The following is a 27,883-nucleotide window of genomic DNA, read 5'->3' as shown; positions in this document are numbered from 1 at the left end:
ATCACGGTTTGTTTCGTATCCGCTTGTCGTCCCCTTATGCCATAGTTTGTACATATCGATTGACAGTAGAAACCACATTTGTTTAACTTCTACTTCATCACAATCCTGGATCCGGGAGCACCCCCATCAGTAAAAAAGCTGACTAGCATAGCCTAGCATAGCGTCACAAGTAAATACTGGCATCTAAATATCATTAAATCACAAGTCCAAGACACCAGATGAAAGATACACATCTTGTGAATCCAGTCATCATTTCTGATTTTTAAAATGTTTTACAGGGAAGACACAATATGTATTTCTATTAGCTAACCACGATAGCAAAAGACACCACTATTTTTTCCCACCATTTTTTTCCTGCATAGGTAGCTATCACAATTTCGACCAAATAAAGATATACATAGTCACTAACCAAGAAACAACTTCATCAGATGACAGTCTGATAACATATTTATTGTATAGCATATGTTTTGTTTGAAAAATGTGCATATTTCAGGTATAAATCATAGTTTTACATTGGAGCCACCATCACAACTATCACCAAAGCAACTAGAATAACTACAGAGACCAACGTGAATTACCTAAATACTCATCATAAAACATTTATGAAAAATACACAGCGTACAACACATGAAAGACAACGATCTTGTGAATCCAGCCAATATTTCAGATTTTTTAAGTGTTTTACAGCGAAAACACAATATAGCATTATATTAGCTTACTACAATAGCCAACCACACACAGCATTGATTCAAGCCAACAATAGCGATAACGAATAAACCAGCAAAATATATACATTTTTTCACTAACCTTCTCAAACTTCTTCAGATGACAGTCCTATAACATCATATTACACAATACATATAGAGTTTGTTTCGAAAATGTGCATATTTAGCGGCACAAATCGTGGTTATACAATGAGAATAGTAGCCAAGCTGCCAACAAAATGCCGGGAGAAATCTTGGGAGAGGCACCTAATCTAATCAGTAACTAATCATAAACTTGACTAAAAAATACAGGTTGGACAGAAAATGAAAGATACATTAGTTCTTAATGCAACCGCTGTGTTAGATTTTTAAAATTAACGTTACTACGACATACAGCGTGCGTTAAAGCGAGACCACACCGAAATTAATGGCGGAATAGTAGTTTCACATTTTTCAACAGAACAACGAATTAACATCATAAATACTTCTTACTTTTTGATGTGCTTCCATCAGAATCTTGGGCAAGTTGTCCTTTGTCCAGAAGAATCGTTGCTCCGGTTGTAGATTGTCGCCTTCAACTTTGGAATTAGCAGTAAACATTAGCCATGTGGCCCAGACGTGCCCAACTCACTATAACGCAGCACAAAGAAATATCCGAAAATCGCAATATACTGATATAAACTGATATAACTCGGTTTAAAATAACAACATTATGATGTCTTTAACACCTATATTGAATAAAATCAGAGCCGGATATATCTAAGGCCTATAACGGGAGCTTTCCAGAACGCCATCCTGAGGTCTGTCTTGCGTCATGGCGAATGTTGAAAAGACTGCACCCCACGTTCCAAGACCCTTTATATGGCCTCAGATCTGCCTAGCAACTCCATTCCAATTCTCACTATTTGCTGACATCTAGGGGAAGGCGTATGCAGTGCATGTCGACCAATAGAAGACATGCAAATTAATAAACTGACCCCAGAACAGCCTGCCTGATTTCAGATTTCTCACTTCCTCACAGGAAGTTTGCTCCAACTTGAGTTCTGTTTTACTCACAGATATAATTCAAACTGTTTTAGAAACTAGAGAGTGTTTTCTATCCAATAGTAATAATAATATGAATATTGTACTAGCAAGAATTGAGTACGAGGCAGTTTAATTTGGGAACGAAATTTTTACAAAGTGAAAGCAGCAACCCCTATTGAGAAAAGGTTTTAAGCAAGTCAGCCATGTTTTTTTTTAAATTGAGGCTGAATGAATTGTTTCGTTGCCAGACAAGGCTCCACTGATAGCCAGGTGTAGCATTGGTAAGTTGTTTGGACTATGCTTTTCGGTCAGCTTTATGTAACAGTTTGTGGGCACACTTTCTCACTGTTATAGTGCAATTAATGTATTGTTTAGTAATGTGTTGTGTAGTGGCTTTGCTGGCATGCATCCCAGTTTTTAATTTTTAATTTATTTAACTAGTCAAGTCAGTTAAGAATAAATTCTTATTTACAATGACGGCCTATCCCGGCCAAACCCGGACGATGCTTGGCCAATTGTGCGCTCCCTATGGCACTCCCAATTACGGTCGCATGTGATTTAGCCTGGATTCGTACCAGGGACTGTAGTGATGCCTCTTGCACTGAGATGCAGTGCCTTAGACGGCTGCTCCACTCGGGAGCCCTTAAAAGGTTTGCGCCCAACGTGGGGCAGGAGTTTGACGGCACAAGCGTGGAGCCCAGCCAACAGAGATTTGAGAAATGTGTTGGTACTCTTCTCCAGATCTGTGCCTCGCCACAAACCTGTCTCGAAGCTTGACGGACAATTTCTTCGACCTCATTGCTTGTTTTTTTCTCTGACATGCACTGTCAACTGTGGGACCTTATATAGACAGGTGTGTTCCTTTTCCAAACATGTCCAATCATTTGAATTTACCACATGTGGATTCCAGTCAAGTAGAAACATCTCAAGGATGATCAATAGAAACAGGATGCACTTGAGCTCAATTTGGAGTCTCAGAGCAAAGGGTCTGAATACTTACCAAATAAGGTATAGATTTGCTAAAATTTCTAAAAACCTTTTTGGTTTATCATTATGGGCTATTGTGTTTATATTGACGAGGAAAAAAATGCATTTAATCAATTTTCGTATAAGGCTGTAACTTAACAAATTGTGGAAAATGTCAAGGGCTCTTATATAATGCCCTGTATATGCTTTAAACTACAGATGGGTTCTGAAATGGGGTTCTGAAATGGTAAACACAATGACACAATGGAAAATGTATGTTCAATGGTTATCTCTGTATTAGTATTACTAACATTAAAACACCTAGGTAGATCAGTGGTTATCTCTGTATTAGTATTATCTCTGTTTTACCCACGTTAACCACCGCTCTACCTAGGTGTTTTAACGTGGGTAAAACAGAGATAATACTAATACCGAGACAACCACTGCTCTACCTAGGTGTTTTAACGTGGGTAAAACAGAGATAATACTAATACCGAGAGAACCACTGCTCTACCTAGGTGTTATAATGTGGGTAATACAGAGATAATACTAATACCGAGATAAAACACCTAGGTAGAGCCGTGGTTGTCTCTATTAGTATTACCAACATTAAAACACCTAGGTAGATCAGTGGTTGTCTCGGTATTAGTATTATCTCTGTATTACCCACATTATAACACCTAGGTAGAGCAGAGAGGGCGGAGCATGTGGCTTTGCAACACACAGGTGTTTCATCTCCACACTGGGATGATTTTAACAGTGCAACGCCACACAGGCCTCATACCGCTCAGGTTGGAGAGTACCAGAAATAAATGAATAAAAAACACAAAACTAATAAAGGAACACACAGTCACCAACAATATATCCCTGGCGTCAATAGTTTCAACTGGTTCAGCTCGCTGTTACAGTACAGCACCACCAAATTCCATTTATTAAGTAACCATCTGTCTTATGTAACCAGAATAACGTAATATATCACACTATTTTGAGAGTCCCGGATTTATATTTACTATGTTACATCTAGTCTATGAGACGAGGCTGCACCTTGACCTACATTATAAACACACAGATCAAGAGGTGTGTTTTCCCTTCAGCATCTGCATGTGGGATAAGCTCACCCACCTCACAGCATGAATCTAAAATAGTTAACTTTGGCTGTGAGTGATGGGAAAAAATCGGACTCTTAAGGCAATTACTTGAATAATTCAAAGGATGTTTTATTTACAAACATGATAACTAAATTGTCTTTTTTTATTATTATTCACTTCGCTATGGGAATGGGAATTTGATCGTGCTTCAGCTGAACTGCAGTACCGAAAATGCCCTCTGAGCACAGTGGAAAACATGCTTATAGACTGGAAGCCTGCCCCCTTGATCCGGGAAGGGTGTAATTGCAGACCGCTATTAGGGGCGTTCTCTGATATCGGGTGTTTCATGATTTACATTTACATTTAGATCATTTAGCAGACGCTCTTATCCAGAGCGACTTACAAATTGGTGCATTCACCTTATGACATCCAGTGGAACAGCCACTATGATATCAAGTTTACACCAATTGATGCTCCCCATTGGTCCGTGGCCGTTTCTTTTGCGTTGGGAAAACACTTGTTGACAATTGTAGCTAAGCCTAACCCTTTTCCTAACCTTAATCTCAGTCTCCTAACCGCCACGTTAGTTATCCAAACCTGCATGGTAAACAAATCCCTAACCCTCACCCTTTTCCTAACCTTATCCTCAGTCTCCTAACCTGCCATGCTAATTCACCTAACTGCCACTTTAATTATCCTAACCTGTTATGTATGCTATGTGGCTAGTTAAATAAATACTTTAAATGTTTTTTTACAAATATTCTCCATCAGTTTCATAACACCGGAACTGACCAATGGCATTTATACATGTTTCTTATATCAGGGAACATCCACATCAAGAAACTGTACAGTAGTTCTCCTACTGGGAGGCGCGGGAAATAGTTTAAAGAGCAATTGGTGCTGAGGAAGCTATGGCAGTGGATGCCCCGCAGTCGGTTGAGATTCATAACGTCGTTTACCAGTTGAAGGATACCGATTGTAAAGATTAATTGTACGTGCGGCTGAAAGGTTTTTGGGAGTTCAGGAATTGACATTGGAAGCATTGCAGGCAGTGGTGTAAAAAGTACCCAATTGTCATATTTGAATGAAAGTAAAGATACTTGAGTCCGTTCCTATCAAGGTAAAAGTGAAAGCCACCCAGTTAAATACTACTTGAGTAAAAGTCTAAAAGTATTTGGTTTAACATATACATAAGTATCAAAAGTAAATCTAATTGCTAAAATATACTTATGTATCAAAAGTAAAAGTATAAATAATGTAATAAATAACGCTCCGAGAGCAATACGAACTGACAATCTGACAACGCTCTGAATTTACGAATTCCCAAGGCCACTCTGGCACTCCAGATTGAATTTAAGATCACACCCATCATTTACAAACAAAGCATTTGTGTTTAGTGAGTCCGCCAGATCAGATGCAGTAGGGATGTGTGAATTTAACAATTTTCCTGTCCTGCTAATCATTCAAAATGTAACGAGTACTTTTGGGTGTCAGGGAAAAGGTATGGAGGAGAAAGTACATTATTTTCTTTGGGAATGTAGTGGAGTAAAAGTAGAAGTTGTCAAAAATATAAAAAGTAAAGTACAGATACCACAACAAACTACTTACGTAGTACTTAAAATATTTGTACTTAAGTACTTTACACCACTGATTGCAGGGAATACTGACTGAAGATGTTCCTCCCTACGAGGCCCATGAGACTGTGTATGGATGTGATTTGAATAGGACTGTGACTGAAGATATTCCTCCCTATGAGGCCCATGAGACTGTGTAGGGATGTGATTTGAATAGGACTGTGACTGAAGATGTTCCTCCCTACGAGGCCCATGAGACTGTGTAGGGATGTGATTTGAATAGGACTGTGACTGAAGATGTTCCTCCCAACGAGGCCCATGAGACTGTGTAGAGATGTGAATTGAATAGGACTGTGACTGAAGATGTTCCTCCCCTACGAGGCCCATGAGACTGTGTAGGGATGTGAATTGAATAGGACTGTGACTGAAGATGTTCCTCCCTACGAGGCCCATGAGACTGTGTAGGGATGTGAATTGAATAGGACTGTGAATGAAGGAGTGGGATGTTTTTATTGATCTATTTTTGAATGTTGTTTTGATGTCGTTGTTCCCCCTCCCCTTATCCATAATTGGACGTGTATCTTTTTCTACAGTTTACTAACCGTACAGTAGGTGGCGGCAGACACGTTATATTTGTGTAAATGTCAGTGTACCAGAGAAGAAGATGACGCTGTTGCAATGTCGTATTGGGGAACAGGAAGTTCCGGGTAGAAAACGACAGAACTGTGTTTTGTCGATAGTGGTTGTGTCCGTTTCAACTGTATTATTGTAGGTATGTAATAGCACGTTTAAAGTTTCTAATGTCAAAAGAATATATAATATGCTAGGTAACAAATCCTTTAAGGTATTTTTACGTTTGGTAAAGATTTTAATTGTATGTGTTATTTTGGGGTCAAACCGAGTGAGTGAAGAACGTGATTAAAAACGATTTTACAAGTCACTTAGCTAGACTTTGGGTTTATCTGAGTGTGTGTACATAACTTCGTCAAAGTCATTTCGTAAAGATTCCACTTATTTGAGTTCTTGGTTTTGTGTAAAATATTTATGAGCTGGTAAATAGCCTCGTCCGAACCATCCTGATCTCGCGAGTTTACATACACTGTTTGGTTAATGTAAGTTCGCGAGATCCGGGTGATTCGGACGAGTCTAGTCAAATGGCGGCTTCAACGGTTTCGGTCGTCTTTCTAGGAGTTTGCTCGTGATGAAATGGCGACATGAGGCTGTGTGATGGAGTGTCAAAATAGAGGGAAGCTAACTGAAGTAATCCTTCACCATTTGGAGAGAGAGGCCAACTGCATGGAATGGGGTCGATTAATGCGGATGAATCGGAGCACGTATCAAACTCATTCCATGGAGGACCAAGTGTCTGCGGGTTTTTGCTCCAACCTTGTACCTGATTAATTAATTAAGGTCACTAATTAGAAAGGAACTCCCCTCATCTGATTGTCTAGATTTTAATTGAAATTGAGAGAAAAGAAATTAAACCCTCGGAGACTCGGCCCTAAATGGAATGAGCTTGACACCCCTCTAAACAATGGAAATGGAGAGAGAGTTTGAGAAGCAACAGTTGTGCTAGAATGCGATCAATATGGGGGACTTTTCTGATATGGAGTGGGAGGATGAGGGCCTAGTATGTGAATGGTCTGTAGTGGAAAGACATAGGAAAAACAGAGATAATGATACTGGAAGCAGTGGTGCATGTAGTATAGAAACTCTAAAGAGGCCCAAGGTAGGGAGCTAGAGTAATAATGTCACAGTGGAGAGTTGGGATGGTGTTTGAGGAGACCACAGGGCCTCATTTACACCCTATCTGATTAACCAAGGCCATAAAAAGAGGTGAAGTTAAACTGGGCCGCATCCGTGTAAATGAGAACTTGTTCTGAACTAGCCTACCTGGTTAAATAAAGGTGAAATAAAACATTGAAAATGGTTGATTCTTAATATCTTGTGCTAGTCAGGTTCAGCAAGGGAAGCTTCTTCAAATGGAAAATCATAATGGGACGAAGCTCAGAAGCCATGATCCTGGAGCTTATGCTAAATGGAGCTTCTGTGGCTGGTCCCGTAGTAAGAGGACCTACTGTCAGAACTGGTCTTTCTACTTGTCCTGACATGGTTTCGAGGGCTGTTCAGAAATCTTGCGCCCATAAATGCGCTGTGACAAAGGATACTTTAATATTGAATAAAATGTACTTCATAGCTTTCATTGGTAAGGTTATCAACACTTGGTTTGTGTAAAGCAGAAATACCAGGTTGAAAGTTATCTTGTAAACTGCAGCAGAGTTGTTGGGGGTAACAGATGTTACTGTCGGTATGGTTTTTGATAAGCTGGATAACCTGGGGGTGGATTGTCTCAGCATGATATAAACTCCAATGTTTGCAGACGCAGAAAGGGTTATATTGATCAAGTTTATTGGGGGTGTGGGAGGGTTTTTTGGGGAAGGGGAGGGTGTGGTAGAAGTTAATAGGGATTTCTTGGTTTATTTTCTTAGTACAGAATGAGACAGACATGGACCTTAAACGTTTGTTTGCGGACCACCATGATACCATAGGAGGTCTGCATCAACGGACTTCAGTGCAGGTAGTGCCTCATCAGAGAGAGAACATTTCAGTTGCTCTACAGTTTTGAAGCTGAATGTAATGATTATCAGTCCTTTACATGTGTACTAATATTCAGACACATTCAGTTGTTTCTATATTTATCTATAATTCATAGTTTTCACACGAGGCTTAAAGTAAATAAATATTAGTGCTTGAAAAAGTACTTAAGTCCTTGAATTTGACTTGCCACTGTACGATCCCTGATAATTCTTACTATGGTGTGAATGGGAAATACAATTGTTTTTTGTGAGTGAAATAATACAGTGAAGACAAGGTTATTCATAAAATGGTACATAGTGCTGCCTAAATCATACTGCAATCTTGTACTAAATGGTTTTTGAGTCATTTATGCATTTATGTGAATTTAGGAAATCTATAGATTAAGTGCACTTATGTTGTGCAATTTAAAATGTGTACTTTGTCTAATGTGAATGAATGTTTTGTCAATGTTTAGCTACCTGATCTACTGAAATGAGATAATTGAACAAGAAAAAATTGAAAATAATTATACAGAATAAAGTGCCAGAACTGTCAAGAAAATAACTTTTGTGTCCGTTTGTCTTTATTACTACAGGCCGACTCAGATTAAGTCTGAGGCCGGGAACATCAACAGTGAGCACAAACCCAGCCTGCCTCTCTCCTTCCACACTGAGTAGAAACCTACAGTCACTGGGTCCTGATTGTGACAGTGGAGCCCAGTTTGCACCGCAGGATCCAGAGATGGCATCAGTGAAGCTGGAGAACTGCAGTCAAACACTGGAGCTGAATGTCAACATTAAAGTTGAAGAAGAGGACGAGAAGATTAGGACAACTGTTAGTCATGGTAAGAGCAGGTTCTATCTATAAGTTATCTTCATAAATTAGACCTCCATAAGTTATGACCCAGTCTATTGCTAGGTTGAATTCTGTAATTCTGACATCATACATCCCTGAACAACTCAAGACTTCACAGCGAAGCAAAACTTTGTAAAACTTGTAACGCCTGCCTTTACCCACACATTGTCTCAAGAAGGTTGAAAATGTTTAATATCCTCAATCACCACGTTAGGCATACCTCATTTCAAAATAGGCCATGGCATCATCACTGTCAATATTGAATTATAATTCTTCGCGTTTTACCAGTGAAATGACCAAGCTGTTTCTGCATGCCAATCTTTCGATCTCAATCAATTTCATGGGAATATGCATTTAAATTTTCTTGAATTACTGTTTGGTTAGCAAATTAGAGCAGATGGTGTTAAATTATATAGACTTCCTGTATTTAGTTTTAATCAAAGCACATTCTGCCTAATGGCGCGCTATTGAGTTTGGGACGATTCAGCAAACCATTCTAAAATCTCGTAAGAAATTAGGTGTTGTTTTTGTTGTAACAGTAATGTTATGCAATAATATTTTGTTATGTGGACTACTAATTAATCAGTAGGTGATTGTCCAAGACATTGATCTAACTACTTAACAAACACCATTGTGGCGGCTCATTGCTCTTGCAGCACTACACCCCTGCTTCACCGAACTAGTGATTGATGCTTACCTAGCCTACTCTTTTGTCTCACACAACATTTGTGATGCAGAAACGATAGAACATGTTTGGCTGTTTTTAGGAAAATCTGGGAATATTTAGCCAAGGAAACATTTCTGGTTGGTCTCAAGGAATGTCACACAGGGAGACTTTTTAAAACAGGATTGAGTGACGTAGAAGCTAATGCTCATGGAGAGCCTCACAATTATTATTATTAACCTTTATTTAACTAGGCAAGTCAGTTAAGAACAAATTTTTATTTACAATGACGGCCTACACCAGCCAAACCCGGACGACACTTGGCCAATTGTGCCCCGCCCTATGGCACTAGTAATCACGGCCGGTTGTGATACAGCCTGGAATCTAACCAGGGTGTCTGTAGTGACGCCTCTAGCACTGAGATGCAGTGCCTTAGACCGCTGCGCCACTCGGGAGCTCATAAGTTTGATGAAATTTCATTATCTTTCAGTCTAATAGGGCTATTTACTTCCTTTTGTAGCTCTTCACCAGCTTCTTGTATGTTTATTGTACATAAATATTAACACAACATGCAACAATTTCAACGATTTTTCTGAGTTACAGTTCATATAAGGGGCGGCAGGTAACCTGGTGGTTAGAGCGTTGGGCCAGTAACCGAAAGGTTGCTGGATCAAATCCCTGAGTGACAAGGTAAAAATCTGTCGTTCTGCCCCTGAACAAGGCAGTTAACCCACTGTTACCCGGAAGGCCGTCATTGTTAGTAAGATTTGTTCTTAACTGACTTGCCTAGTTAAATAAAGGTTAAATGTAATTTAAAAAAATATATATACACTGCTCAAAAAAATAAAGTTAACACTTAAACAACACAATGTAACTCCAAGTCAATCACACTTCTGTGAAATCAAACTGTCCACTTAGGAAGCAACACTGATTGACAATAAATTTCACATGCTGTTGTGCAAATTGAATAGACAAAAGGTGGAAATTATAGGCAATTAGCAAGACACCCCCAAAAAAGGAGTGATTCTGCAGGTGGTGACCACAGACCACTTCTCAGTTCCTATGCTTCCTGGCTGATGTTTTGGTCACGTTTGAATGCTGGCGGTGCTCTCACTCTAGTGGTAGCATGAGACGGAGTATACAACCCACACAAGTGGCTCAGGTAGTGCAGTTCATCCAGGATGCCACATCAATGCGAGCTGTGGCAAAAAGGTTTGCTGTGTCTGTCAGCGTAGTGTCCAGAGCATGGAGGCGCTACCAGGAGACAGGCCAGTACATCAGGAGACGTGGAGGAGGCCGTAGGAGGGCAACAACCCAGCAGCAGGACCGCTACCTCCGCCTTTGTGCAAGGAGGAGCACTGCCAGATCCCTGCAAAATGACCTCCAGCAGGCCACAAATGTGCATGTGTCTGCTCAAACGGTCAGAAACAGACTCAATGAGGGTGGTATGAGGGCCTGACGTCCACAGGTGGGGGTTGTGCTTACAGCCCAACACCGTGCAGTAAGTTTGGCATTTGCCAGAGAACACCAAGATTGGCAAATTTGCCACTGGCGCCCTGTGCTCTTCACAGATGAAAGCAGGTTCACACTGAGCACATGTGACAGACGTGACAGTCTGGAGACGCCGTGGAGAACGTTCTGCTGCCTGCAACATCCTCCAGCATGACCGGTTTGGCGGTGGGTCAGTCATGGTGTGGGGTGGCATTTCTTTGGGGGGCCGCACAGCCCTACATGGGCTCGCCAGAGGTAGCCTGACTGCCATTAGGTACCGAGATGAGATCCTCAGACCCCTTGTGAGACCATATGCTGGTGCGGTTGGCCCTAGGTTCCTCCTAATGCAAGACAATGCTAGACCTCATGTGGCTGGAGTGTCAGCAGTTCCTGCAAAAGGACGGCATTGATGCTATGGACTGGCCCGCCCGTTCCCCAGACCTGAATCGAATTGAGCACATCTGGGACATGTCTCGCTCCATCCACCAACGCCACGTTGCACCACAGACTGTCCAGGAGTTGGCGGATGCTTTAGTCCAGGTCTGGGAGGAGATCCCTCAGGAGACCATCTGCCACCTCATCAGGAGCATGCCCAGGCGTTGTAGGGAGGTCATACAGGCACGTGGAGGCCACACACACTACTGAGCCTCATTTTGACGTGTTTTAAGGACATTACATCAAAGTTGGATCAGCCTGTAGTGTGGTTTTCCACTTTAATTTTGAGTGTGACTCCAAATCCAGACCTCCATGGGTTGATAAATTTGATTTCCATTGATAATTTTTGTGTGATTTTGTTGTCAGCACATTCAACTATGTAAAGAAAAAAGTATTTAATAAGAATATTTCATTCATTCAGATCTAGGATATGTTATTTTAGTGTTCTTTTTAACATTTCTGCAGCATTAAAGGTCCCCAAGAACACAGAGGCCTCCATCATTCTTCAATGGAAGAAGATTGGAACCACCAAGACTCTTCCAAGAGCTGGCCGCCCAGCCAAACTGAGCAATCGGGGGAGAAGGGCCACTCTTATGGTCACTCTGACAGAGCTCCAGAGTTCCTCTATGGAGATGAGAAAATCTTCCAGAAGGACAACTATCTCTGCAGGACTCCACTAATCATGCCTTTATTGTAGAGTGCCCAGACGGAAGCCACTCCTCAGTAAAAGGCACATGACAGTCCGCTTGGAGTTTGTCTAAAGGCACCTAAAGGACTCTGACCATGAGAAACAAGATTCTCTGGTCTGATGAAACCTTTGGCCTGAATGCCAAGCGTCATGTCTGGAGCAAACCTGGCACTATCCCTACAGTGAAGCATGGTGGTGGCAGCAGCATGCTGTGGGGATGTTTTTTCAGCGGCAGGGACTGGGTGACTAGTCAGGATCAAGAGACAGATGAACGTAGCAAAGTATAGAGAGATCCATGATGAAATCCTACTTGAGAGTGCTCAGGACCTCAGACTGGGGTGAAGGTTCACCTTCCAACAGGACACCGACCCTAAGCACACAGCCAAGACAACGTGGGAGTGGCTTCGGTACAAGTCTCTGAATGTCATTGAGTGGCCCAGCCAGAGCCCGGACTTGAACCCGATCAAACATCTCTGGAGAGACCTGAAAATAGCTTTGCAGAGACGCTCACTATCCAACCTGGCAGAGCTTGAGAGGATCTGCAGAGAAGAATGGGAGAAACTCCCTGAATACAAGTGTGCCAAGCTTGTAGCTTCATACCCAACAAGACTCAAGGCTGTAATCGCTGCCAGAGGTGCTTCAACTAACTATTGTGTAAAGTGTCTGAATACTTACGTAAATGTAATATTTCAGTTATTTCTAAAAACCTGTTTTTGCCCTTGTCATTATGGGGTATTGTGATGTCATTATGGGGTATTGTTTGTAGATTGATGAGAAGAAGAAAAAACAATTTCATAATTTTTAGAATAAGGCTGTAATGTAACAAAATGTGGAAAAGTCAAGGGGTCTGAATAATTTTGAATGCATTGTAATGTTATTTCATGCTGCTACGACTTGTATGGATGACACCAGTATTGCCAGCATTTGTTTTATTCACTGGGTTATCTGGAGTGCTCAGAGTGTAGACTAAGGAAGTGAAGTAGACAAACTGCCAGTGTTTTTAAGTTATATGAAATTAGTCTGTATAGTTACTAACCCTTGTGATAGTAAGTGGAGGATGATATAGCTCATCATTTTCACGTCTTTTGCCTCTTTTTAGTTTTTGACTCCTACCCAGTTTTAGAATAGTTTATTCCCCATTCCCATACAGCCTACTGAAATGAATACATTCACTTAGAAATGTCCTTGTTTTTGAAAGAAAAGTACATTCTTTAAAATAACATCAAATTGCTCATTAATACAGTGTAGACATTGTTAATTTTGTAAATGACTATTGTAGCTGGAAACTGATTTAAAAAAAAAAGAAGTAATATCTACATAGGTGTACAGAAGCCCATTATCATCAACCATCACTCCTGTGATCCAATGGCATGTTGTGTTAGCTACTCCAAGGTTATAATTTTAAAAGGCTAATTGATCATTAGAAAACCCTTTTGCAATTATCTTAGCACAGCTGAAAACTGTGGTTCTGATTAAAGAAGCAATAAAACTGGCCTTTTTATTTATTTTGCCTAATTTAACTAGGCAAGTCAGTTAAGAACAAATTCTTATTTTCAATGATGGCCGAGGAACAGGGGCAGAACGACAGATTTGTACCTTGTCAGCTTGGTTATTCGAACTTGCAACCTTTCGGTTATGAGCCCAACGCTCTAACCACTAGACTAGTTGAGTATCTGGGTCATTTGTCGGTTTGATTACAGGCTCAAAATGGCCAGAAACAAAGACCTTTCTTCTGAAACTCGTCAGTCTATTATTGTTCTGAGAAATAAAGGCTATTCCATGTGAGAAATTGCCAAGAAACGGAAGATCTCGTACAAGGCTGTGTACTACTCCCTTCACAGAACAGCGCAAACTGGCTTTAACCAGAATAGAAAGAGGAGTGGGAGGCCCCGGTGCACAACTGGGCAAGAGGACAAGTACATTAGTGTCTAGTTTGAGAAACAGACGTCTCAACTGGCAGCTTTATTAAATAGTACACACAAAACAACAGTCTCAACGTCAACCGTGAAGAGGTGACTCCGGGATGCTGGCCTTCTAGACACTATTCTGGATAGAGACTGTTTGCGCTGTTCTTTGAAGGGAATATTACACATCGTTGTACGAGATCTTCAGCCGTTTCCAGCTGCAATAGTCTAGACACTATTCTGGTTAGAGACTGTTTGCGCTGTTCTTTGAAGGGAATATTACACAGCGTTGTACGAGATCTTCAGCCGTTTCCAGCTACATTAGTCATTTACAACATTAACAATGTCTACGCTGTATTTCTGATCAATTTGACATTATTTGAATGGACAAAAAATTTGCTTTTCTTTCAAGACCAAGGACATTTGTAAGTGACTCCAATCTTTAGAATTTATTCATTAATTTCACCACTAATGGTAGTGTATTTTTTTAATTTTTTTATTACCTTTATTTAACTTCCTTAGCATACTGGTTATTGTCCGGAATTTCGGATGACTGACGTGCCCAAAGTAAACTGCCTGTAAACTGCACAGAAGCTAGGATATGCATATACTTGATAGCATTGGATAGAAAATACTCTGACGTTTCTAAAACTGTTAAAATTATGTCTGTGAGTATAACAGAACTGATATGGCAGGCGAAAACCTGAGGAAAATCCAACCCAGAATTTTTCTTTTTTGAGGTCACAGGTTTTTTCAGTGCTTGCCTATTGGATATACAAATAGATAGGACCCAGATTGCAGTTCCTATGGCTTCCACTAGATGTCAACAGTCTTTAGAATGGGTTTCAGGTATTTGTAGTTTTTCCAAGGTGTCCCCTATTAGAAAAGTACTCATGTTGCGCGCATCAACGAGAGTGCGCTCTTCGTTATTTATCTTCGCTATTGAACACACTATTCTCCGTCTTAAGTATTATTGTTTATTTAGATATTAGAATACCTGAGGATTAATTAGAAACATCGTTTGACTTGTTTGGACGAACTTTACCGGTAACTTTTTGGATTGGTTTGTGTGCATGTTGAACGAGTGAATTACTGAATCAAGCGCGCCATCTAAACTGACATTTTTGGGATATGATGGACTTTATTGAACAAAACGACCATTCTTTGTGTAGCTGGGACCCTTGGGATTGCAATCAGAGGAAGATTTTCAAAGGTAAGTGATTTGTTTTATTGATGTCTGTGATATTGTGACGACTGTGCTGGTTTAAAAAGTATTTTGACGTGGTGCGCTGTCCTCAGATAATCGCATGGTATGCTTTCTCTGTAAAGCCTTTTTGAAATCTGACAACGCAGTTGGATTAACAAGAAGCTTTTAAATGATGTAAGACACTTGTATTTTCATGAATGTTTAATATTACGATTTTTGTATTTTGAATTTCGCACTCTGCAATTTCACCGGATGTTGTCGTAGGTGTCCCGCTAGCGTTTGGACATGCGCCCAAACAGGTTAATTAAGCAAGTCAGTTAAGAACAAATTCTTATTTTCAATGACGGCCTAGGAACAGTGGGTTAACTGCCTTGTTCAGGGGCAGAATGACAGATTTTTACCTTGTCAGCTCGGGGATTCGATCTTGCAACCTTTCGGTTGCTCTAACCACTAGGCTACCTGTCACCCGGTTTGGCCAGAAGAGGACTGGTCACCACTCTGAACCATGGTTTCTTCCTAGGTCCCTGCTTTCTAGGGAGTTTCTTTCGGCCACTGTTCTTCTACATCTGCATTGCTTGCTCTTTGGGGATTTAGGGGGTAGGGGGCAGCATTTGGAATTTTGGATGAAAAGCGTTCCCAATTTAAACTGCCTGCTACTCAGGCCCATAAGCTAGGATATGCATATAATTAGTAGATGTGGATAGAAAACACTCTAAAGTTTCCAAAACTGTTAAAATAATGTCTGACTATAACAGACCTGATATGGCAGGTGAAAACCTGAGGAAAATCCAACCAGGAAGTACTATTCTTTTTTTAAAGGCTGGTTTTCCATTGAAAGCCTATCCACCATACAAAGACTTAGGACCCAGTTCACGATCTCTATGGCTTCCTCAACATGTGACCAGTCTTTAGGCTTTGTTTCAGGCTTTTACTCAGAGAAATTAGGGAGATACACCGCTTTAATGGGAGGACAGTGAAAATTTCCATCCATGAACCAAGCACATGATCGGGAGCGCGCATTTCTTGTTTACCTTTTTCCATTGACGAAGCTTTTGTCCGGTTGAAATATTATTGATTATTTATGACAAAAGCAACCTGAGGATTGATTTTAAACATCGTTTGACATGTTTCTACTATCTTTTATTGGACTTTTTGGACTTTTCGTCTTGGTTTTGAGAGCGTGCATTGTGCCTTTTTTAGATTTCTGAACAAAACGGAGGTATTTGGACATAAAGATGAACTTTATCGAACAAAACAAACATTTGATGTCTAACATGGAGACCTGGGAGTGCCACCAGATGAAGATCATCAAAGGTAAGTGATTAATTTTAATGCTATTTCTGACTTTTGTGACACTCTCCTTGGTTGGAAAATGGCTGTATGGGTTTCTGTGTCTAGTCGCTGAACTAACGTAATCGCAAAGTGTGCTTTCGCCGTAAAGCCTTTTTGAAATCTGACACAGCGGTTGCATTAAGGAGAAGTTTATCGGTATTCGTATGTTTAACACTTGTATCTTTTATCAATGTTTATGATGAGTATTTCTGTTATTTGATGTGGCTCTCTGCACTTTCACCAAATGTTTGTTTGAGACAATGCATTTCTGAACACAACACACCAATTTCAAATGAGGTTTTTGGACATAAAGATTAACTTTATCAAACGAAACAAACATTTATTGTTTAACATGAAGTCCTATGAGTGCCATCTGATGAAGATCATCAAAGGTTAGTGATTAGACCTCTCCTTGGCTGGAAAATTGCTGTATGGTTTTCTGTGACTAGGTGCTGACCTAACATAATCGTTTGGTGTGCTTTTGCCGTAAAGCCTATTTGAAATCGCACACTGTGGCTGGATTTACAAGAAGTTTATATTTAAAATGGTGTAAAATTCTTGTATGTTTGAGGAATTTTAATTATGGGTTTTCTGTTTTGAATTTGGCGCCCTGCAATTTCACTGGCTGTTGTCGAGGTGGGATGCTAGCGTCCCACTTGTACCAGACAGGTTAAGCACTTTGTGACAACTACTGATGTAAAAAGGGCTTCATAAAATACATTTGATTAACATGTATATCACACCAACTGACTGGTTGTTCTGATGTTCACACAGGATACCATGTTGAGACATTCTCTACATCCAGAGAGCAACAGCAGGAAGATCAGAGAGCTAAGAGGTCTCATCACTGCCCACACTGTGAAGAGATTTTCCCATTTCTATCAAAGCTAAAAATACACCTAAAAATACACACAGGAGTGAAGCCTTACTCCTGCTCTGACTGTGGAAAATGCTTCAAAACATCAAATGAGCTAAAAGTTCATCAGAGAACACACACAGGAGAGAAGCCTTTCTTCTGCCCTGACTGTGGAACTAGTTTCTCTCATCTTTCCCACTTAAAATCACATGAACGTATACATAAAGGGGAGAAGCCACACTCCTGCTCTGACTGTGGAAAATGTTTTAAAACATTATATGAGCTAAAAGTTCATCAGAGAACACACACAGGAGAGAAGCCTTATTACTGCTCTGACTGTGGAAAATGTTTTAAAACATACTCTCAGCTAAAAGTTCATCAGAGAACACACACAGGAGAGAAGCCTTTCTTCTGCTCTGACTGTGGAACTAGTTTCTCTCAACTTTCCAACTTAAAATCACATGAACGTATACATTCAGGGGAGAAGCCATACTCCTGCTCTGACTGTGGGAAATGTTTTAAAACATTATATGAGCTAAAAGTTCATCAGAGAACACACACAGGAGAGAAGCCTTTCTTCTGCTCTGACTGTGGGGCGAGTTTCTCTCATCTGGGCACCTTAAAAACACACCAACTTATACACACCGGAGAGAAGCCTTACGTCTGCTCTGACTGTGGAAAACGCTTCAAAACATCAACTGAGCTAAAAGTTCATCAGAAGACTCACACAGGAGAGAAGCCTTACGTCTGCTCTGACTGTGGAAAATGCTTCAAAACATCAACTGAGCTAAAAATTCATCAGAGAAAACACACAGGAGAGAAGCCATATTACTGCTCTGACTGTGGAACTAGTTTCTCAAAATTTTCCCACTTAAAAACACATGAACGTATACATACAGGAGAGAAGCCTTTCTTCTGCTCTGACTGTGGGGCGAGTTTCTCTCGTCTGGGCACCTTAAAAACACACCAACGTATACACACAGGAGCAAAGCCATATTCCTGCTCTGACTGTGGAAAATGTTTTAAAAAATCAAATGAACTAAAAGTTCATCAGAGAACACACACAGGAGAGAAGCCTTTCTTCTGCCTTGACTGTGGAACTAGTTTCTCTCAACTTTCCCACTTAAAGTCACATGAACGTATACATACAGGGGAGAAGCCATTTTCCTGCTCTGACTGTGGAAAATGCTTCACAACATCAACTCATCTAAAAGTTCATCAGAGAACACACACAGGAGAGAAGCCTTATTACTGCTCTGACTGTGGAAAATGTTTTAAAACATCAAATGAGCTAAAAGTTCATCAGAGAACACATACAGGAGAGAAGCCGTATTACTGCTCTGACTGTGGAACTAGTTTCTCAAAATGTTCCCACTTAAAAACACATGAACGTATACATACAGGAGAGAAGCCATACTCCTGCTCTGACTGTGGGGCGAGTTTCTCTCGTCTGGGCACCTTAAAAACACACCAACGTATACACACAGGAGAGAAGCCTTACATCTGCTCTGACTGTGGAAAACGTTTTAAAACATCAACTCAGCTAAAAGTTCATCAGAGAACAGGAGAGAAGCCTTTCTTCTGCCCTGACTGTGGAACTAGTTTCTCTCAACTTTTCAACTTAAAATCACATGAACGTATACATACAGGGGAGAAGCCATACTCCTGCTCTGACTGTGGAAAATGTTTTAAAACATCAAATGAGCTAAAAGTTCACCAGAGAACACATACAGGAGAAAAGCCCTTCCTCCTGTTCTGACTGTGGGTGACTTTCTCTCGACTGGATACCTTAAAAACACCAACATATACATGAAGGAGAGAAGCCATACTCCTGCTCTGCATGTGTAAAATGCTTCAAAACAGCAACTGAGCTAATAGTTGATCAGAGAGCACGCGCATGAGAGAAGCCTGCTTACGTCTTCTCTGACTTTTGGGTGAGTTTCTCTCACCATAGCAACTAAACACACCAATGTATACACACAGGGGAGAAGCCTTACTCCTGCTCTGTGGAGGGGTGCGCATGTAAGTCAAACATCTAGCCAAAGGCTGCGTGTTTGAATCTCATCAAGGAGGACTTTAACATTTTAGCTATTTAGGAACTTTGCAACTTCTTACTACTTTTTAGCTATGTCAGCATGTTAGCTTAGCATGCAACTACTTAGCATGCTAGCTAATCTTTCCCCTAAACCCATTTAACTCTACCTTAAACCCCTAACCTAGCTAACGTTAGCAATAACAAATTGGAATTAGTAACATATACATATTACAAGTTCGTAACATATTGTATGAATAGCAATGCGTAATATAACATACGAATTGTAATTCATAACATACGATACGTCCTACAAGTCGTATTATACTGAACAACAATCTAAACGCAACAATTTCAAAGATGTACCATTTTACTTACTTTATTTTAAATACTACTCGGCGCCCCCCCCCCCCCCCTCCCAGACAATCCTGCAGGTGAAGAGGTCCTGGGCTGCCGTGGTTACATGTGATCTGCAGTTGTGAGGCCGGTTGGATGTACTGCCAAATTCTCTAAAAGGACGTTAGAGGTGACTTATGGTAAAGAAATAAATATTGAGTTCTCTGGCAACAGCTCTGGTGGACATTCCTGCAGTCATCATGAGAATTGCACATTCCCTAAACTTGACATCTGTGACATTGTGTTGTGTGGCCTTTTATTGTCCCCCAGCACAAGATTATCTTGACAAAGGCTGAAATGCTCACTAACAGGGATATAAACAAATGTGTTAACAACATTTGAGAGAAATAACCTTTTTGTGCAAATGGAACATTTCTGGAATTTTTTACTTCAGTTCATGAAACCAACACTTTACATGTTTTCGTTTAAATTTTTGTTCAGCTTATATTGGTATGCCAATGTAATGTAACATACTAAATGGAATGGCACGGATATTTTTGTAACATATAATACATTTTGCTCTGAGACCAGGTTGTCCCTCTGCAGTATTCTGTGGAAATGAGTTAGTAGACACTTCTTTTTTACCTTTATCTAACTAGGCAAGTCAGTTAAGAACAAATTCTTATTTACAATGATGGCCTAGGAACAGTGGGTTAACTGCCTTCTTCAGAGGCAGAACAACAGAGTTTTACCTTGTCAGCTCGGGGATTTGATCTAGAAACCTTTTGGTTACTGGCCCAATGCTCTAACCACTAGGCTGCCTTCCGCCCCTAACATGTATCAGATATAGATGGTGTGATGACCACTTTTCACCACTAGTTTGGGGGGATTGTTTTACAACTTTATTCAATGAGACATAGTTTATGAAATGAATACATGTGTTTATTAATTGTCTTTAAAACTAGATGAGTTATTTTAGTTACTGATCATGAATGTATTTGGATAACTGCATTGAAGCAAACTTTATTGATCTGCCAATGAAAAATAAAGTTACATGAATATGTACTGGTCAACCACTTCTCTTTAGTATTCAGTTCTTCATATTAGATCTGACAGTATGAATGGTTCTTATGGTTGTATTCAGTTCTTCATATTAGATCTGACAGTATGAATGGTTCTTATGGGCTGAGTGCCGGGAGTGTTTTTGTATGACTACAGTCAGGAGTTCTCTCTGACCCTGTGATGTCACTAGCACATTAAGTACATTCATCTTAAGATAGCCAGGTGAGACAACCACATATCACAGTAAATACATTTCTCCTCAATTAGTCAGTGTCACATTATTAGTATTATCTGTTTGCAAACAATGTAAAAAAAAACATTTATAATTGAGTAATTCATAAAGCCACATACAAACATGGTCTCTTTTATGTTTTCTTGAGTAAGGCAGCTCCAAAATGCAGGTGTTTCAGCCTAGCTCAGTGCTTTCTGTGGAGGTGGGGCAAGCCCGCAGAAAATATGGAGCTTTGCGCCGTGATTGGCTCAGTGTTCTGTCATTCATGGGGACAATACGTCACTGCCAAGTCTAAGGGTAGAACTTGAAAATTCAAGCCCCTTGGGTGCTGCCATAGAGTTACATTAGAAGTGCCCATCCAAGAAGGCTCAAGGTCATTGTCCACAGATAAAATAATCATGTGATATCTACAGTCGCTTTGATTGGACTGATCATGTCAACATCATACTTTCAAAATCTGAGCTAGCAGTCATCATCATGAATCAAGTCGACAATTTACTGGCAAATCCTTTATAATTTTTGTCATATGAAGAGAAATAATGAGAAATTATAGATTAAACATATCGGTTCTCATCGGCCGTTGGACATAAACATTACAAAACAATTTGGAAATTGCAAATTTCTGCAAGCATTAGCCTGCTATTCAGTGGAGTGGCTGTGTGGTCCCAAGTCTAAGATTAAGGGGCTCTTTTCCTAGTTTACAATTGTAAACATTCAACATTGGCCATGCTGTCAATGAAGCTTGATTTGTACCGCACTCAAAACAGCTTAACTCGGAACTGCAAAATCTGACTTGAGTGAGTTCAAAACAACTGGGAATTCGGGGATAAACGAGCTACGACTGAGAAAATACGTTTTGAACTCATCCAACCTGGAATGGTTAAATTCCAAACTCGGGCCTCTTTCTACAGCTATGACCTGATGATTACTGACGTCATCATGATTGCATTTTTCTCTTTGAGTTCCCAGTTGTCTTGAAAGCACCATAAATCCAAAGAAAGCCAGACTCTGATGACAAAGTTTGATGACAAAATATGCCCACGAAGGACTGCCGCACCACCTTCCTGTTCAAGTGAGCACAGCACAACAAGGTGAGTCAAAACATTTCTTGTCTGCTGCTGCATAAATTATGTAACATGCCAGGGAGATGTGTATACTGTAGCTAAGAAAGTAATACTAAGTGTATGTCTGCCCTCAGACATGCTGACATTGTGGGTCATGTTCAGCAAGGGAGAGGAGGCCTTGGGCTAACTAGCCGTGCTGCTTGGAGTAAGGCCACTGCACCAGAGCGGCGGAAGATGGTAGTGCAGGAAGTACGCCATCAGGAGGAGGCTGCAAGGTGGGCCAAGGCAGTCTCTCTTGCCAAACAGGGACAGTGGACTCGATGGGACAGTGTGGAGAAGAGGAAGATCAGCTGGAAGGATCTGTGGGCCATGGAAGCGAGGCGGTTGAGCTTTTCCATCAGAGCAACATATGACGTCCTTCCAACACCAGTTAATCTTCACCAATGGTATGGTGAAGATCCGGACTGTGCCCTCTGTTCCATGCCAGCCAACCTCAGGCACATTCTCACAGGGTGTCACGATCGTGTGGAGGATTGACAGACCAAAACGCAGCATTTGGAAAATACACCATCTCTTTTAATGATGACGAAGGCAAAACGAAACAAAAACACTTACACACTAAACAAAACAATAAACGATCGTGAAGCTAATCACACGTAGTGCACACACAGGCTACAAACGTATAACATAGACAATTACCCACATCAAATGAAAGCCTATGGCTACCCTAAATATGGCTCCCAATCAGAGACAACAGAAATCAGCTGTCTCTAATTGGGAACTCATTCAGGCAACCATAGACTCTCCTAGAAAACTAAACCAACATAGACACAGCTAGACACATGCACACAACACAAACCCATACACTACACCCAACACCCCCTTTACCATATAATCACCCAAAACCGACAAAACACAAACATTCCCCATGTCACACCCTGACCTAACTAAAATAATAAAGAAAACAAAGAATACTAAGGCCAGGGCGTGACATAACCCCCCCCCTTAAGGTGCGAACTCCGGGCGCACCATTACACAGTCTAGGGGAGGGTCTGGGTGGGCTTCCTTCCACGGTGGCGGCTCCGGCACTGGTCGTGGTCCCCACCCCACCACAGTCACTAACCGCCTCCTTAGCTTCCTCCAAAATGACCCCCCTCCACATTAACCCCACTGAATTAAGGGGCAGTTCCGGACTAAGGGGCAGCTCCGGACTAAGGGGCAGCTCCGGACTAAGGGGCAGCTCCGGACTAAGGGGCAGTACCAGGGTAAGGGGTAGCACCAGGATAAGGGAGAGCACCAGGATAAGGGGCAGCACCAGGATAAGGGGCAGCTCCGGACTGAGGAACGGCAGCTCCGGACTGAGGGACTGCAGCTCTGGACTGAGGGACGGCCCATGGCTGGCTGACAGATCTGGCTGCTCATGGCTGGCTGACGGATCTGGCTGCTCATGGCTGGCTGACGGATCTGGCTGCTCATGGCTGGCTGACGGATCTGGCTGCTCATGGCTGGCTGACGGATCTGGCTGCTCATGGCTGGCTGACGGATCTGGCTGCTCATGGCTGGCTGACGGATCTGGCTGCTCATGGCTAGCTGACGGATCTGGCTGCTCATGGCTGGCTGACGGATCTGGCTGCTCATGGCTAACTGACGGATCTGGCTGCTCATGGCTGGCTGACGGATCTGGCTGCTCATGGCTGGCTGACGGATCTGGCTGCTCATGGCTGGCTGACGGATCTGGCTGCTCATGGCTAGCTGACGGATCTGGCTGCTCATGGCTGGCTGACGGATCTGGCTGCTCATGGCTGGCTGACGGATCTGGCTGCTCATGGCTGGCTGACGGATCTGGCTGCTCATGGCTGGCTGACGGATCTGGCTGCTCATGGCTGGCTGACGGATCTGGCTGCTCATGGCTGGCTGACGGATCTGGCTGCTCATGGCTGGCTGACGGATCTGGCTGCTCATGGCTGGCTGGCGGATCTGGTAGATCCTGTCTGGTTGGCGGCTCTGGCAGATCCTGTCTGGTTGGCGGCTCTGGCAGATCCTGTCTGGTTGGCGGCTCTGGCAGATCCTGTCTGGTTGGCGGCTCTGGCAGATCCTGTCTGGTTGGCGGCTCTGGCAGATCCTGTCTGGTTGGCGGCTCTGGCAGATCCTGTCTGACGAATGGCTCTAGCGGCTCCTGACTGACGAACGGCTCTGGCGGCTCGGGACAGACGGGCGGCTCTAATGGCTCGGGGCAGACGGATGGCTCAGATGGCGCTGGGTAGACGGATGGCTCAGATGGCGCTGGGTAGACGGATGGCTCAGATGGCGCTGGGTAGACGGATGGCTCAGATGGCGCTTGGCAGACGGGCAGTTCAGGCATCGCTGTGCAGACGACAGACTCTTGCCGGCTGAGGCGCACTGTAGGCCTGGTGCGTGGTGCCGGAACTGGTGGTACCGGGCTGGGGACACGCATCTCAGGGCTAGTGCGGGGAGCAGGAACAGGGCATACTGGACCCTGGGAGCGCACATTAGGCCTAGTGCGTGGTGCCGGAACTGTTGGTACCGGACTGGGGACACGCATCTCAGGGCTAGTGCGGGGAGCAGCAACAGGACGCACAGGACTCTGGGGACACACAGGAGGCTTGGTGCGTGGTTTATGCACTGGTGGTAAAGGGCTGGAGACACGCACCATAGGGCTAGTGCGTAGAGGAGGCACTGGTGGTACTGGGTAGGGGCGGGGAGGTGGCGCCGGAAATACCGGACCGTGCATGCGTACTGGCTCCCTTGAGCGCCGAGCCTGCCCAACCTTACCTGGTTGTATGCTCCCCGTCGCCTGACCAGTGCGGGGAGGTGGAATAACCCGCACCGGCCTATGTAGGCGAACCGGGGACACCATGCGTAAGGCTGGTGCCATGTACGCCGGCCCGAGGAGACGCACTGGTGACCAGATGCGTTGGGCCGGCTTCATGACATACGGCTCAACGCTCAGTCTAGCCCGGCCGATACGTGGAGCTGAAATGTACCGAACCGGGCTATGCACGCGTACAGGAGACACCGTGCGCTCTACTGCGTAACACGGTGTCTGCCCATACTCTCGCTCTCCACGGTAAGTACAGGGAGTAGGCGCAGGTTTCCTACCTGACTTCGCCACACTCCCTTTAAGGCCCCCCCCAAGAAATTTTTGGGTTGTACTCACGGGCTTCCAGCCTTGTCTCCGTGCTGCCTCCTCATATCGCCTCCTCTCGGCTTTAGCTGCCTCCAGCTCTACACGAGGAAGGCGATATTCTCCCGGTTGTGCCCACGGCCCCTTACCATCCAGTATCTCCTCCCATGTCCAAGAATCCTGTGTAGGTGGGTCCTGTTGCCGCTTTACATGCCGCTTGGTCCTGTATTGGTGGGTAATTCTGTCACGATCGTGTGGAGGATTGACGGACCAAAACGCAGCATTTGGAAAATACGCCATCTCTTTTAATGATGACGAAGGCAAAACGAAACAAAAACACTTACACACTAAACAAAACAATAAACGATCGTGAAGCTAATCAAACGTAGTGCACACACAGGCTACAAACATATAACATAGACAATTACCCACATCAAATGAAAGCCTATGGGTACCCTAAATATGGCTCCCAATCAGAGACAACAGAAATCAGCTGTCTCTAATTGGGAACTCGTTCAGGCAACCATAGACTCTCCTAGAAAACTAAACCAACATAGACACAGCTAGACACATGCACTCAACACAAACCCATACACTACACCCAACACCCCCTTTACCATATAATCACCCAAAACCGACAAAACACAAGCATTCCTCATGTCACACCCTGACCTAACTAATATAATAAAGAAAACAAAGAATACTAAGGCCAGGGCGTTACACAGGGTGTAAAACAAGCCTCACCCAAGGACGCTACACTTGGCGTCACAACCAAGTCCTTAAAAACCTTGTGTCCGCCCTGGAGGACAAGCGAGGTGCCACCAACTCCCTACCACCCCCAGCAGCATCACACCCCTTACGGACGACCTTTGTCCGCGAAGGGGCTAAACCACCGAAGAGCGGCTCTACACCATTAGAGCGAGACCAGCTGCGCTTGGCCCGCGACTGGAAAATGCTAGCTGACATTGGCCGGCAACTTGTGTTTCCTCCGGAGATCGCAACCACCACCCTAAGACCTGACATGGTGCTCTGGTCCCATTCGCTCAAGAAGGTCTTCATCATTGAGCTCACAGTACCCTGGGAGGACTCAGTAGATGAGGCTTATGAGCGAAAACATCTGCGCTATGCCGATCTAGCTGCCGAAGCACGGCATCATGGCTGGAACACAGAAGTCCGACCAGTGGAGGGGGGCTGCAGAGGTTTTGTGGCAACATCTACAACCAGACTGCTTAGAGACCTGGGAATTAAGGGCCAGAGCCAGCGTTCGGCAATCAAAGCTGTATCAGAGGCGGCAGAAGGCAGCAGTCAATGGCTCTGGATGAAGAGGAAAGACCCCAGCTGGGCCCCGAAGTGAGAGGGCCAGGAGGTATGCGGTCAACAATGCTTGACTCAGGGAGGAAGACGCCCCTGCCATGCATAGTCCCATGGGATGTTGGCTATCAACAACAAGGCAACTCCTATGACTAATTGGGAATGGGACGCAAGCGTAGGATTGATCACCCTGTCGCTGGCCGCCTTTGGGGAGGGTGTATAGTGTGAAAGGCCGAAACACCCTAGGAACCAAAGGTACACTACTGACGATGCGCTCCCCAAATTTCACCAGTCTCACTGTTCATGAACTCTTGGAAGTGCTTGCACAAAGGATAGTAACATCTCATCCTGTGTTCTTGGAATCTGTGTAGTAAGATGTTAGTAGCCCATGTGCCTCACCTTTGTATTTTGGTCTATTTTCACCTCTTAATTTTGCCTACTGTTCTGACTTGGTGGTTCACATGTAGCCTATAACCTGTTTTTAAGAAATGTAATAATTGAATATTGTAAGATTTTTAATTGTCTGCATATATGCCCCTTTATTTATCCTACGGTTCTGACTTGGCGTACAGGGAGAACACTGTAAGAACGGCCCATGTTCTGAATTCTGTTGCTGTGTATTTCAAAAGGGCTGAACGTCATAATCGAAATTACGGTTTGCCTCTTATCTGCTTGTCGTCCCCTTATGCCATAGTTTGTACATATCAATTGACAGTAGAAACCACATTTGTTTAAGCAAGTCAGCCATGTTTTTTTTTTTAATGAGGCTGAATGAATTGTTTCGTTTCCAGACCAGGCTCCGCTGATAGCCAGGTGTAGCAGTGGTAAGTTGTTTGGACTATGCTTTTCGGTCAGCTTTATGTAACAGTTTGTGGGCACACTTTCTCACTGTTAGAGTGCAATTAATGTAGTGTTTAGTAATGTGTTGTGTAGTGGCTTTGCTGGCATGCATCCCACTTGTTTAGTTTTTATTTAATCTTTATTTAACTAGTCAAGTCAGTTAAGAAGAAATTCTTATTTACGATGACGGCCTATCCCGGCCAAACCCGGACGATGCTGGCCCAATCACGGTCAGATGTGATTTAGCCTGGATTCGAACCAGGGACCGTAGTGATGCCTCTTGCACTGAGATGCAGTGCCTTAGACCCCTGCGCCACTCAGGAGCCCTTAAAAGGTTTGCGCCCAACGTGGGGCAGGAGTTGGACGGCACAAGCGGGGAGCCCAGCCAACAGAGATTTGAGAAATGTGTTGGTATTCTTCTCCAGATCTGTGCCTCGCCACAAAACTGTCTCGAAGCTTGACGGACAATTTCTTCGACCTCATTGCTTGGTTTT

The 27,883-nt window shown here is 42.9% G+C and overlaps 1 protein-coding gene across 2 annotated transcripts; it reads left to right on the top strand.

The window, feature by feature from the left end:
- Positions 1–5,148: 5,148 nt before the first annotated feature.
- Positions 5,149–20,811, top strand: LOC129860145 (gastrula zinc finger protein XlCGF26.1-like). 2 transcript variants are annotated; one of them, XM_055930486.1, is made up of 3 exons: positions 5,149–6,130; positions 8,531–8,779; positions 17,286–20,811. In XM_055930486.1, exons 2-3 carry the CDS (start codon positions 8,677–8,679, stop codon positions 19,124–19,126), a joined length of 1,944 nt encoding a protein of 647 aa, XP_055786461.1. In that variant the 5' UTR covers positions 5,149–6,130; positions 8,531–8,676; the 3' UTR covers positions 19,127–20,811. The 2 variants fall into 2 exon arrangements, with proteins under 2 accessions (XP_055786461.1, XP_055786462.1); XM_055930487.1 differs by lacking the exon at positions 5,149–6,130 and adding an exon at positions 7,810–7,936.
- Positions 20,812–27,883: the final 7,072 nt, after the last annotated feature.

This window comes from Salvelinus fontinalis, chromosome 7, assembly GCF_029448725.1.
Source record: "Salvelinus fontinalis isolate EN_2023a chromosome 7, ASM2944872v1, whole genome shotgun sequence".
Classification (NCBI taxonomy): Eukaryota; Metazoa; Chordata; class Actinopteri; order Salmoniformes; family Salmonidae; genus Salvelinus; species Salvelinus fontinalis.
Note: the sequence above shows the minus strand (reverse complement) of the source record. Positions and strands in the feature narration are given on the sequence as shown.

What these genes read in the sequence shown, in the direction of transcription:
- LOC129860145 (XM_055930486.1), top strand. Translation starts at nt 8,677, where the DNA reads ATGGCATCAGTGAAGCTGGAGAACTGCAGTCAAACACTGGAGCTGAAT. An exon ending in TAGGACAACTGTTAGTCATG is followed by an intron (nt 8,780 to 17,285) that starts GTAAGAGCAGGT and finishes ATGTTCACACAG; the next exon opens with GATACCATGTTGAGACATTC.